Below are 13941 nucleotides of genomic sequence, written 5' to 3' on the forward strand. Positions count from 1 at the left end.
ATGAAAATGTGTTCTTGCTGATTTAATATCAGAGATACAGTTACAACTAAAGGCTTAATTTATAACAAGTTCCAATTTGAGGAGCCAGAGTCTCTTTTAATCTCTGTCCCTTGAGGGCAAAGGTCTGGATCTATTGTCCCACAGGGCTCTGTGAGTGAGTCTCCTCTGGTTTCCCACACTCTGTCCTTTCACTGCTTTCAAGGAGGAATAATAGAAGTGTGTCTTATTATACATCACTTTACAATGGCTGACCTCTTTAAAGAGGAAAATGGTTAACTTCCAACTTTTTACTTTTTTACCTGAAACTTAGTTATATATCATTTAGTTATACGAAAATAATGGTCCAGCAAAATGTCTTTGAAACATACATTTTATCATTTAGTTTGACTTGACTTACTTCATATACATAGTGACATAACATTGATAATCTCTCCTAATCAGAAATCTTAATTAATGCACATTCCCATGCTTAGTTTTACGCTACGGACATGTTATGGATAAAGAATTACTGTGTGTGCTGAATTGTGTTTTGATTTGTCAGTCAAATAGGAACGATGATGGAGACCTCTATCAATGTAGTGAAAATAAAAATCAAAGACTTTGAGAACACAACATTTTCAGCTGACAGTATTTGTTTATTCAACAAGGAACAATGAGCCACAAAGTATGAAAGCTCCAACTAGAGGTGATGATACATCACAACAACAACTTGTAGATTTCTACAAGACACACTGTACTCTGAGAGAGTAAAGGAACAACTGTCTTTATAAAAGACAACGATTTACAATATTTGAGGACACAGTTCTCAGTTTTTTCTTTTTTTCCCCAAATTGTTCTACACATTTCCACTTAGTGAAAAAAAGACAACATTAGTAAAAACTGACCTTACAACAGGTCACATTGTTCTTAATAACCTCTGAATTCAATTACATCTTAAACAATAACATTGTCACTGGAAAACTGAGACATTAAAGAAACCTTTTTCAGTAAAAGGATAAACATTGTGATCTTAAAACAGATCATTTTTCAATAATCACAAAGTGAGGGAAAGCCTATTATGATTAAATGTCCATAAAAAGGACAAATAATATTTTGATAATTCAAAATCATCAATACCTATCAAGAGGTAATAAACATCTCCATCTGCCAACACATGACATGGAGGGAGTCATAAAAGTATCACAGGGAAATTGTGACAATAAGAAAACCTTTTAGAAAAAAAGAGAAACATTTGGATCTAACAACAGATCAGTTTTGAGTAATCGGAGAGATTAAAGTGAGGCAACTCCATGGGGACAATATGTCCATAAAAAGGACAGTTAAAGTTTCTGATCAAAATGATCAATAACAATCAAAAGATAACAGATGTTACCATAGCTTATAGCACCAATACATGAAGTACAGTGAAGTATAATAATAATAATTGCTGATCCAATCATATTTGCTTCATGCAACATGCATGACCAGATCTTCTCTTTCTTAAGTTGAAAGATATTGGTGATGTCATTTCCTCAGGAAATGTCATCTTACAGAAAGAAAACAATCACAAACTACAACCTTCTGTACAATCAGAAGAACAAGTCCATAACATTTCAAAGACTTGAGTCCAGTAATCTTTGACCAATATGGTCATCTCAGTTTGTCTGGTAGTAACTCCAGTCTGTAGGTGTCTACCACGGCCTCCAGACGGCACTGTTGACTGGACTCTTCTCTTTGGTGATGCTGGTCTGGACTGTGGAGCTCAGAAGAGAGAAGTCAGCCTCTCTCAGGTTGTTATCAGAGGAAGACTGCAGCTTGTTGATGTGGTTCAGCAGTCTTCTCTGCTGTTGATTCTGCTGCTGCAGCCGTCTCAGGACACAAACTGTCATCTCCAGGATGTCTGCTTTCTCCAGCTTGGAGTCTGGCTGCTGTTTGAGGAACTCTGGACTCAGGAGAGACTTGAGCTGCTCAATGCTGCTGTTGATTCGCTCTCTGCGTAACTTCTCCACCAGAGGCTTTCTGAGCTGCAGGAAGAAGAACAAAGTCATTAATAAACTTATTCTGGAGTGAAGTGTTAGCATGAACAAAGACAATGTCTCATTGACAATATTACAATTTTCTTGAATCTTCAATTTACCTTGTGAGTCAGAGTCAGATGCTCCTGAGAATCGGTCATTGCTGCAGTGATTGTAGGTGCCATGTCTGGATCTCTGTGCTGTAGAGGTCTCTGTAGAGAGAATCTGATCTCTGCTGGCTTCATCCCTCCTATTTATAGTCCCACATCTCCATATGAATGTGTGGGTCTTGGTCTGGCTGGAGTTTCTCACAGTCTCAGCCAATCAGAGAGCTTTGTGAGACAATAAGGGATGCAGCACACTTAATGCTGTTATTGCCTGGGGGACAATGGTTAGATCTCCGGGGAACAGGTGGAGGACTGGGGGGCTCACAGAGCTCTGTGTGAATCTGGGAAAGTGGTGACCCTGTAGAGAGAGCAGATCTGCTGCCTGATGCTGGGATCAATGACTTTGACTGAGCACACGCTCATCATCTCATCACACACGTGAGTAAACAGTATACATTTTACTAAAATAAATAAGCACAGCATATATATTTTTTTGTCTTAATGCTTTGATTGTGCCATATACAACATAAGTGCCATTCCTGTAATTTATCCTCCATGTTTTCTTCATAATTCAGTTACATTTTTAATTTATTATGATGTTAAAAAAATACATATATATTCTGGTCAGGTATTTAAAAGACTGAAATATCCATGATAAATTCAAAAAGTATTTTACGTGTTACCTGAGAACAACGATCAGTTTTCTGTACAGATGTTTCACATTCTTCTGACTTGTGTCTTGTAGTCAGTGTGGGTAGAAAGTTGGTCTCAGTTTCCCACACTGACTCCTTGAATGCTCTGGTCAATGAACAACAAAAGGACTTTGAATGGAGCTTCTGTGACTGATACTGGACGTGTGTTGTAGTAGAAACAGAGCCTGACGTCACCAGCCATCTGGAGGGAAAGAACACCATTGGCTGGCTCTGACAGTCTGTAAAATTTGAAATAGTCAATAAAATGTTACAATGAAGGGGCCGGCTCAAAAAATGTATCAAATTATTTTTGCCAACTTCCAATCGATTACATACATTTTGACCATTTAGTCATTACTGTGCTGTTGTATCAGCAACTGAATCGAGACTTCGGCTCTATAGATGAGGGTGGGAGGTAGAGGCAGCTGTTTCCTAAAGTGTGCCAAATCCCTTTGGAGAATAATCTGCTGCTGGTGGGGTTTAGTTTGATATTCATGCTAAACTCTGATCTCCAGAGTTTCTCACACTCCGTCCATTGAAAGATATTAAGCCGTGTGCCTAAATCTAAATAGACCTTTGGATTATCCATTGTTAAAATGTGTTTGCCATAACATATTTTTCTTTCTTATCTTTACATTTTACAGCTCAAAACTTTTAATTTAGAACTATATAAAAAGAAAAATCAGTTGGGTTGCAAACCAGAACAATAATCACATACTTTATTTAAATACTGGAAATTCCTGTATTGTTAATAAAACAATATACTGTACACTGAGGTCAACATTTTTTCCTTGGCTGTGGGTCATATTCTGTCAGCAAAACCTGTGTGGTATCAATACTGAACAATTTTCTTTTTTCTAGCATCTTGTGTTTAATGGCATATCATAAGGCTGGAATCCTGAAACACACCAAATGTTTTATATTTGAAGTTACCAATAAGAAATTACTTTTACAGTTTGCCCTAAAGAAACGTGTTGAAGGACTTTGCCAGGTCATTTTTTATCATAGGAAGAAAATGTTGTAAACATAATCTATGATTTGAAACAGATTAGGAATGAAACAGTTTTGAGGAGCCAGAGTCTCTTTTAATCTCTGTCCCTTGAGGGCAAAGGTCTGGATCTATTGTCCCACAGGGCTCTGTGAGTGAGTCTCCTCTGGTTTCCCACACTCTGTCCTTTCACTGCTTTCACTGGAGGAACAATAGAAGTGTGTCTTATTATGCCTCTCATTAGAGACAATGTCAGACCTCTTTAAAGACGGAAATTATTTACTTTAAACGTTTTACATTAAAGCACCCACACCTGATAGTTATACCAAAATCATGTTGTCTTAAAAAACATTTAGAAATTTACATTTTCTAATTTGGTCAGATGACTTGATTTACGGAAAATAAGTGACCTAATTTCCTGATAACTGTATAGGAAACCATATAAAACAATGAGCTACATTTAGATCAACTGGTATGTTAAGGGATGGCACAGTGCTGTAATGGTTAGCACTGTGGAGTCACAGCCAGAAGGATCTGGGTTCAAACTGACTGGGGCTTTCTGTGTAGAGTTTGTGAATCTGGGAAAGTGGTGACCCTGTAGAGAGAGCAGTTCTGCTGCCTGTTGCTGGGATCAATGACTTTGACTGAGCACACGCTCATCATCTCATCACACACGTGAGACACTGACTAGGAGTTGCATCAAGAGTAAAAAGTACATTATAACTTGCATGTTGCTAAATGAAAATCTAGCAAGTGCCATTGATTTAATTTATTCTCAATTTTGTCTGTGATACTTTAATAATACTTTTCCATTTTCAATTCATTAAATTTGGCTTTCTTTATGAATTAAAAAATGGAAATAATATTTCTATAATTCGATTTTTTTCAGGTATTAAAAATAGTGGGATGCCTATGTTTTTAAAAACTTGAGAACAACAATCAGTTTGCTGTCCAGATGTTTTACATTCTTCTGACTTGTGTCTTGTAGTCAGTGTGGGTAGAAAGTTGGTCTCAGTTTCCCACACTGACTCCTTGAATGCTCTGGTCAATGAACAACAAAAGGACTTTGAATGGAGCTTCTGTGACAGATGCTGGCTGTTTGTTGTAGTAGAAACAGAGCCTGACATCATCAGCCTTCTGGAGGGAAAGAACACCATTGGCTGTTTCTGACAGTCTGTAAAATTTGAAATGTTGGTGAACAATCTATCAAAGTATCACCAACATGATTTATCCTCTCATATTTTCAGTTTCCAATCATTGTCGTACATTGTGAACCTCCTGTAATGATTACTGACCATTAACTGGATCAAAACTTCAGCTCTCATGAGGGTGGGAGGTTTTCTGGGGGGGCAGATATTTCCTGAAGTGTGCCAAATCCCTTTGGAGAATTACTCTGCTGCTGGTTGAATGGATGTCATTCACAATTAACTCTTTCCCCCAGCGCTTTCCCACACTCCGTCTATTAGCAGTAAAAAGGAATGTTCCCCTCTCCAAATGGATCCTTGAGGATCCTGTGCACAAGCAGTGTGTGCCACCAAGGGAAGAGGATGAGGCCCCCCCACAGAGAGAAGGTATTTCATGAAGAAATTGCGGTGTGAATGCTGGATGGTGAAAAACTAAACCGTGATTTGACTGATAAATATGAAAGATATTCAGTTCAATTTCAATTCAATTTATTTATAGTATCAAATCATAACAACAGTTATCTCGAGACACTTTACAGATAGAGTAGGTCTAGACCCCACTCTATAATTTCCAAAGCCCCACCAATTACAGTAATTCCCTCAAGAGCAATCATTAGCAGTGGCTGTTGCGACAGTGGTGAGGAAAAGCTTCCTTTTTAGGAAGAAACCTCGGCAGACCCAGACTCTTGGTAGGCGGTGTCTGACGGGGCCGGTTGGGGGTGTGATGAACAGTGGCAATAATAATCCCATTAAAGATAATGGAACAGTGAGTTTGAAGGTAGTCGTTGTAGTTCGTGTCATAGCAGAGCACATCGTGTCATACTGAGTAGTGCAGTCTCCTATACCGGATACTGACTACTTTGTGTGTATGAACATCGCAGCAGGGCGTTGCGGGATGTAACGTGGCGCTGCAGAGCACGGGTGGATGCAGCGGACGCGGCTGGGCATTGCAGAGAATCGCAGAGCATAGCTCTGCGAAGAAGACACATAAGGACTCCGGGGAGCAAACTCCCCAGAGCTAGGTTAGTAACAAGCAGTTCTGGGACAGGATGCATACAAAAGGAAACAAGTGAAAACAGAGATGAGAAAGCAGCTCAGTGTCTCATAGGAAGGAAGGAACTTCCCCGGCAGTCTAGAATTATAATAGCATAACTAAAAGAGGCAGGTTAGCTTAGAGAGAGGTGCCAGATCGGGCTTGAACTCTCCCCTGCCGGATCGGGCTGTACTGGCCTGCCTCCCTCTACTCTCACTATATTATTGATTATATGATAAATAAATCTGATGACTACGAAGAGAAGTAGGTGGGCCGGGTTAGGCGGACGCTGCAACTCCTCACTCCCTAACTATAAGCTTTATCAAAGAGGGGAGTTTTCAGTTTACTCTTAAATGTGGTGACGGTGTCTGCCCCCCAAACCCAGACTGGGAGCTGGTTCCATAGGAAAGGAGCCTGGTAGCTGAAGGCTCTGGCCCCCAGTCTACTTTTAGAGACTCTAGGAACCACAAGTAACTCTGCATTCTGGGATCGCAGTGCTCTAGTCAGACAATAAGGTACTAGGAGCTGTTCTAGATAGGATGGTGCTTGACCATTTAGGGCTTTATAGGCCAGGAGAAGGACTTTAAAGTCAATCCTGAATTTTACAGGAAGCCAATGCAGAGAAGCTAATATGGGAGAAATATGATCTCTTTTCTTAGCTCTTGTCAGAACACGTGCTGCAGCATTCTGGATCAGCTGAAGAGTCTTAAGGGACTTACTTGAGCAACCTGACAGTAGGGAATTACAATAGTCCAGCCTGGAAGAAATGAATGCATGGACTAGTTTTTCAGCATCATTTTGAGACAGGATATTCCTAATTTTGGCAATGTTACGAAGATGAAAAAAGGCTGTTCTTGAGCTTTGTTTTAGATGGGCGTTAAAGGATATATCCTGATCAAAAATAACTCCTAGATTTCTGACAGTAGTGCTGGAGGCCAGGACAATACATTCCAGAGTAGCTATATCTTTAGATAATGAAGTTTGGAGGTGTTTAGGGCCCAGCACAATAACTTCAGTTTTGTTAGAGTTTAACATCAGAAAATTGTAGGTCATCCAGGATTTCATATCTTTAATGCCGACTAAGTGTTCCAATCTCTGTTACAGGGTTGTATGGTCAATAGTGTCAAATGCAGCACTAAGAGCTCGTAAAACAAGTATGGAGACAAGTCCTCTGTCTGCAGCAGTTAGAACGTCATTAGTAATTTTCACCAGTGCCGTCTCTGTGCTAAGATGCTTTCTAAATCCTGATTGAAAGTCTTCAAATAAACTGTTGCTATGGAGAAAATCACATAACTGATTAGCAACTACCTTCTCAAGGATCTTGGAGAGAAAGGGAAGGTTAGATATAGGTCTATAGTTTGCTAAGACCTCAGGATCGAGGGTGGGTTTTTTCAGAAGAGGTTTTATCACAGCTACTTTAAATGACTGCGGTACATAACCTGTTAATAGAGACATATTGATCATATCTAGTAGTGAAGTGTTAACCACGGGTAATGCTTCTTTGAGTAGCTTCCTTGGGATGGGGTCTAAGAGACAGGTAGATGGCTTAGCTGAAGATACCTTTACCATTAATTGTTGGTCTATAGGATAAAAGCAGTCTAAGTATATGTCAGGTCTAGTCGTTCTTTCTAGGAGTCCTGCGTTGAAAGGTGAACCGTTAGAAGTTGAGGGCAAAAGGTGATGGATTTTATCTCTAATTGTTATAATTTTATCATTAAAGAAGCTCATGAAGTCATCACTACTCAGAGCTAGAAGAATAGAAGGCTCACTAGAGCTGTGACTCTCTGTCAGCCTGGCTACAGTGCTGAAAAGAAACCTTGGGTTGTTCTTGTTTTCTTCTATTAATGATGAGTAATAGTCTGATCTAGTATTTCTGAGGGCCTTCCTATAGGTTTTCAGACTGTCTTGCCAATCCAAACGAGTGCAAGTTTCCTTTGCTTCATCGTCTTCTTTTTGAGGGGAGCAACAGAGTCTAAAATAATCCGTAGGCAGGTCGTAGCACCATCTACACAATTGTCAATTTGAGAGGGACTAAAGTTTACATAAAGGTCCTCTGTTGTATTAAAGCATGGTAATGAGTTTAGTGCTGTTGGAATATCTTCCTTAAATTTCTTTAAAAAGTCACATAGGCATCTAGTGTAGAAGCTTTTATCTAATTTCGTATAATCGGGTATTAAGAATTCGAAAGTTATTAAGAAATGGTCTGATAATAAAGGATTTTGCGGGAATACTAATACATCTTCAATTTTGATGCCATATGCCACCACAAGGTCGAGGGTGTGGTTAAAACAGTGCGTGGCCTCATGAACACTCTGACTGAAACCGATTGAATCTAGTAGTGAGTTGAAAGCAGTAATAAGGCTATCATTGTCAACGTCCACATGGATATTAAAATCACCTACAATAAGTACTTTGTCTGATTTAAGGACTACATATGATAAAAACTCTGAGAATTCCGATAAAAATTCAGAATATGGACCTGGTGCTCGGTAGACAACAACAAATATAATTGGCTGTACTGATTTCCATGTTGGATGTTGAAGATTAAGAACAAGGCTTTCAAAAGAGTTATAATTTAGTGTAGGTTTAGGATTAATTAACAGGCTTGAATCAAATATGGCTGCAACTCCCCCTCCTCGGACTGAGCTTCTAGGAATTTGGGTATTAATATGACTGGGAGGAGTGGCTTCATTTTAACTAACATATTCTTCATGGCCCAGCCACGTTTCAGTAAGACAGAATAGATCAATTTGATTATCGGATATCAAGTCGTTTACTAGTACTGCTTTAGAAGATAGAGATCTGATATTTAATAGTCCACATCTAATTTTCCTATCCTGTTCTATCATTGCAGTGGTAGTTTTAATTCCAATTAGGTTGTTAAGTATTGCCCCTCTCTTGGTTACCTTTGATCTAACTGATCTGAGTCGAGGAACAGACACAGTCTCATTTTATGGGACAGGCTGTGGCTGACGTGAACTGGATGCTAAATTGACTATGTTTGCAGTCAACTTCTTATGGGATTCGCCACTTTGTATGGTCTATTGTTGATTATAACTGGAATAGTACTAGTCGTACATGTTACCCTGCAGAAAACATTTTCAGATTCATCCACTTGTATAGTGCTATCAGGATCAATACCTGGGGGGCATGAATCTGTGATATTTTCAACGGAATGTCAATACTTGCCATTTAGATATGAGAAAGATTAATTAATGGTAGAAAGTCCCAAGTGTCCAGACTTGTTCACAGTTTGAATACAGTGCCTGAGTTGGAAAAGGTTGTGGATTACTTAGTTATTCCCCCCATTGTTTCCATTATTACTAACCTTTCAAACTGAGTTAAATATTTTACTAAAGTAGTAATGGGATTGAAAAGTTGAATAATACAGAATATATGAAATATTTGGAACATTTTAAAGTTTGAATAGGGTTTTGAGCTGAAAGTTTGAATGAGTGGACAGAGTTGAAAATGCTGCACGGTTGTAAAATGGGTCAATTCTGAACATTTCATCCATTTATTTGAATGGAGAACATTTCTTGGAAAACATTAATATTTAAGATACAAACACTAAAAGTAACAGGCATGAAAATTAGATGTTAAAAAAATGTGGAACTAGTCAAGGTAAAAAAAAATTGAATAACAAAGAGCGGTAAGAACATAGGTTTTGAATGTTTCCAGCATTCACACCAATTAACCACATTCTTTGATACTTACATAGAGTAACTGACAGAAACTATTTCAAACAGGATGATACAAATATGGGTTCTCAGTAGACAAAATAACTTTATAAACATGTGTTGATGCTGATTTAATATCTGAGGAACATTTACAATCAGAGGCATAGTATAAAACAGGTTCTAATTTGAGGAGCCAGAGTCTCTTTTAATCTCTGTCCCTTGAGGGCAAAGGTCTGGATCTATTGTCCCACAGGGCTCTGTGAGTGAGTCTCCTCTGGTTTCCCACACTCTGTCCTTTCACTGCTTTCAAGGAGGAATAATAGAAGTGTGTCTTATTATGCATCACTTTACAATGGCTGACCTCTTTTAAGAGGAAAATGGTTAACGTCAAACTTTTTTACCTTTTTACCTGAAACTTAGTTATACGGAAATAATGGTCCAGCAAAATGTCTTTGAAATTTTATCATTTAGTTTGACTTGGCTTACTTCATATAAATAGTGACATAACATTGATCATCTCTCCTAATCATAAATCTTAATTAATGCACATTCCCATGCTTAGTTTTACGCTACGGATATGTTATGGATAAAGAATTACTGTGTGTGCTGAATTGTGTCTTGATTTGTCAGTCAAATAGGAACGATGATGGAGACCTCTATCAATGTAGTGATAATAATAAATCAAAGACTTTGAGAATACAACATTTTCAGCTGACAGTATTTGTTTATTCAACAAGGAACAATGAGCCACAAAGTATGAAAGCTCCAACTAGAGGTGATGATACATCACAACAACAACTTGTAGATTTCTACAAGACACACTGTACTCTGAGAGAGTAAAGGTACAACTGTCTTTATAAAAGACAATGATTTACAATATTTGAGGACACAGTTCTCAGTTTTTTCTTTTTTCCCCAAATTGTTCAACACATTTCCACTTAGTGAAAAAAAGACAAGAATAGGAAAAACTGACCTTACAACAGGTCACATTGTTCGTAATAACCTCTGAATTCAATTACATCTTAAACAATATCATTGTCACTGGAAAACTGTGACAGTGTGACATTGAAAAAACCTTTTACAGTAAAAGGATAAACATTGTGATCTTAAAACAGATAATTTTTCAATAATCACAAAGTGAGGGAAAGCCCATTATGATTAAATGTCCATAAAAAGGACAACTAATATTTTGATCAATTCAAAATCATCAATACCTATCAAGAGGTAATAAACATCTCCATCTGCCAACACATGACATGGAGGGAGTCATAATAATAATAGTATCACAGGGAAATTGTGACATTAAGCAAACCTTTTAGAAAAAAAGAGAAACATTTGGATCTAACAACAGATCAGTTTTGAGTAATCGGAGAGATTAAAGTAAGGTAAGTCCATGGGGACAATATGTCCATAAAAAGGACAGTTAAAGTTTCTGATCATAATGACCAATAACAATCAAAAGATAACAAATGTTACCATAGCTTATAGCACCAATACATGAAGTACAGTGAAGTATAATAATAATAATTGCTGATCCAATCATATTTGCTTCATGCAACATGCATGACCAGATCTTCTCTTTCTTAAGTTGAAAGATATTGGTGATGTCATTTCCTCAGGAAATGTCATCTTGCAGAAAGAAAACAATCACAAACTACAACCTTCTGTACAATCAGAAGAACAAGTCCATAACATTTCAAAGACTTGAGTCCAGTAATCTTTGACCAATATGGTCATCTCAGTTTGTCTGGTAGTAACTCCAGTCTGTAGGTGTCTGCCCACGCCTCCAGACCGGCGTGTTGACTGGACTCTTCTCTTTGGTGATGCTGGTCTGGACTGTGGAGCTCAGAAGAGAGAAGTCAGCCTCTCGCAGGTTGTTATCAGAGGAAGACTGCAGCTTGTTGATGTGGTTCAGCAGTCTTCTCTGCTGTTGATTCTGCTGCTGCCGCGTCTCAGGACACAAACTGTCATCTTCAGGATGTCTGCTTTCTCCAGCTTGGAGTCTGGCTGCTGTTTGAGGAACTCTGGACTCAGGAGAGACTTGAGCTGCTCAATGCTGCTGTTGATTCCTCTCTCGCGTAACTTCCTCCACCAGAGGCTTTCTGAGCTGCAGGAAGAAGAATAAAGTCATTAATAAACTTATTCTGGAGTGAAGTGTTAGCATGAACAAAGGCAATGTCTCATTAACAATTTTTAAGTCTTGTTGAATCTTTAATTTACCTTGGGGTGGGTCAGTGATGCTCCTGAGAATCGGTCATTGCTGCAGTGATTGTAGGTGCCATGTCTAGATCTCTGTGCTGTAGAGGTCTCTGTAGAGAGAATCTGATCTCTGCTGGCTTCATCCCTCCTATTTATAGTCCCACATCTCCATATGAATGTGTGGGTCTTGGTCTGGCTGGAGGTTCTCACAGTCTCAGCCAATCCGAGAGCTTGGTGACACAATTATGATGCCACACTCCGAATGGTTTTATTGATGTGAGGACAATGGTTACATCTCTGGGGAACAGGTGGTGGTGGGGGGCGGGGCTGGGGGGTGATGGAGAGAGACTCACAGAGCTCTGTGTGAATCTGGGAAAGTGGTGACCCTGTAGAGAGAGCAGATCTGCTGCCTGATGCTGGGATCAATGACTTTGACTGAGCAGATGCACTACTAGGGGTTGTGGTATTTTTTATTTTTTTTAATATATAAAAACTCTTTTTTTTTTTTTTTTTTTTTTTTGTTTTTTATATATATGTGTCCTTTTTCTTTTTTTTTTTTTTTTTTTTTTTTTGTTTTTTTTAATTATTATGTGTGTTTTTTTTAATGTTTTTTAGTTTTTTTTTTTAAAAATCTTTTTTTGTGGTTTTTAGTCTTTTTTTTTTTTTTTTTTTTTTTCTTTGTTGCTGTGGTTTTTTTTTTTTTTTTTTGTTTTTTTTTGTTAGTGTGGTGTTGGTTGTTTCTTTTTTTTTTTGTTAAAAAGGCTTTGTGGGCTTCTGTGCTATACTTTGCTTCTTTCTTATCTTTACATTATACATCTCAAAACTTTTAATTTAGAACTATATAAAAAGAAAAATCAGTTGGGTTGGAAACCAGAGCAATAATCACGTACTTTATTTAAATATTGGAAATTCCTGTATTGTTAATAAAACAATATACTGTACACTGAGGTCAACATTTTTTCCTTGGCTGTGGGTCATATTCTGTCAGCAAAACCTGTGTGGTATCAATACTGAACAATTTTCTTTTTTCTATCGTCTTGTGTTTAATGGCATATCATAAGGCTGGAATCCTGAAACACACCAAATGTTTTATATTTGAAGTTACCAATAAGAAATTACTTTTACAGTTTACCCTAAAGAAACCTGTTGGAACAATAGAAGTGTGTCTTATTATGCCTCTCATTAGATACAATGTCTACGGAGCCCCGAAGGTGACATGGAGGAAAAAACAAAGGAAAAAAAAATAATCAATATGGATATGCTGGACTTTTGTGCTGCTTATGGATGTTTGAACGAAAGAAAACAGCAATGGGTAACATTTCACAGGTGAGAATGTGTTTTATGATATATATGCCACCTTCGACCTGCAATCTGAGCTCCAGTGGCAGCGGGAGGCGGGAAGCGTCTCTTTCCCCAGGCAGGAACACATCTTCATGATCTCGAGTTTAGTGTTTGCCCCCAGTACATGTATTTCTTTTTTTTCTTCGTTTTTTTTTTTTCCTCCATGTAACCTCCGGGGCTCCGTACATTATAACTTGCATGTTGCTAAATGAAAATCTAGCAAGTGCCATTGATGTAATTTATTCACTATTTTGTCTTTAATATTTTAATAATACTTTTCCATTTTTCATTTCATTAAATTTGGCTTTTTCATGAATTGAAAAAATTTAAATATTTCTGTAGTTCGATTTTTTTTCAGGTATTAAAAATAGTGTGATGCCTATAATGTTTTTAAAACCTTGAGAACAACAATCAGTTTGCTGTCCAAATGTTTCACATTCTTCTGACTTGTGTCTTGTAGTCAGTGTGGGTAGAAAGTTGGTCTCAGTTTCCCACACTGACTCCTTGAATGCTCTGGTCAATGAACAACAAAAGGACTTTGAATGGAGCTTCTGTGACAGATGCTGGCTGTGTGTTGTTATAGAAACAGAGCCTGACATCATCAGCCTTCTGGAGGGAAAGAACACCATTGGCTGTTTCTGACCGTCTGTAAAATTTGAAATGTTGGTGAACAATCTATCATAAAGTATCACCAACATGATTTATCCTCTCATATTTTCAGTT

General features: G+C 38.0%; 1 protein-coding gene and 1 pseudogene across 1 annotated transcript; both read right to left on the reverse strand.

The window, feature by feature from the left end:
• Positions 1 to 620: 620 nt before the first annotated feature.
• On the reverse strand, positions 621 to 2543 carry LOC120557443 (protein hairy-like). Its single transcript, XM_039797765.1, has 2 exons — positions 2117 to 2543; positions 621 to 2003 (listed from the first exon to the last, which is right to left on the reverse strand). Exons 1-2 carry the CDS (start codon positions 2237 to 2239, stop codon positions 1671 to 1673), a joined length of 456 nt encoding a protein of 151 aa, XP_039653699.1. The 5' UTR covers positions 2240 to 2543; the 3' UTR covers positions 621 to 1670.
• Positions 2544 to 11416: 8873 nt separating this feature from the next.
• On the reverse strand, positions 11417 to 12066 carry LOC120556819 (annotated as a pseudogene).
• Between the last annotated feature and the right edge of the window lie 1875 nt (positions 12067 to 13941).

This window comes from Perca fluviatilis, chromosome 4 (assembly GCF_010015445.1).
Source record: "Perca fluviatilis chromosome 4, GENO_Pfluv_1.0, whole genome shotgun sequence".
Taxonomy (NCBI): domain Eukaryota; kingdom Metazoa; phylum Chordata; class Actinopteri; order Perciformes; family Percidae; genus Perca; species Perca fluviatilis.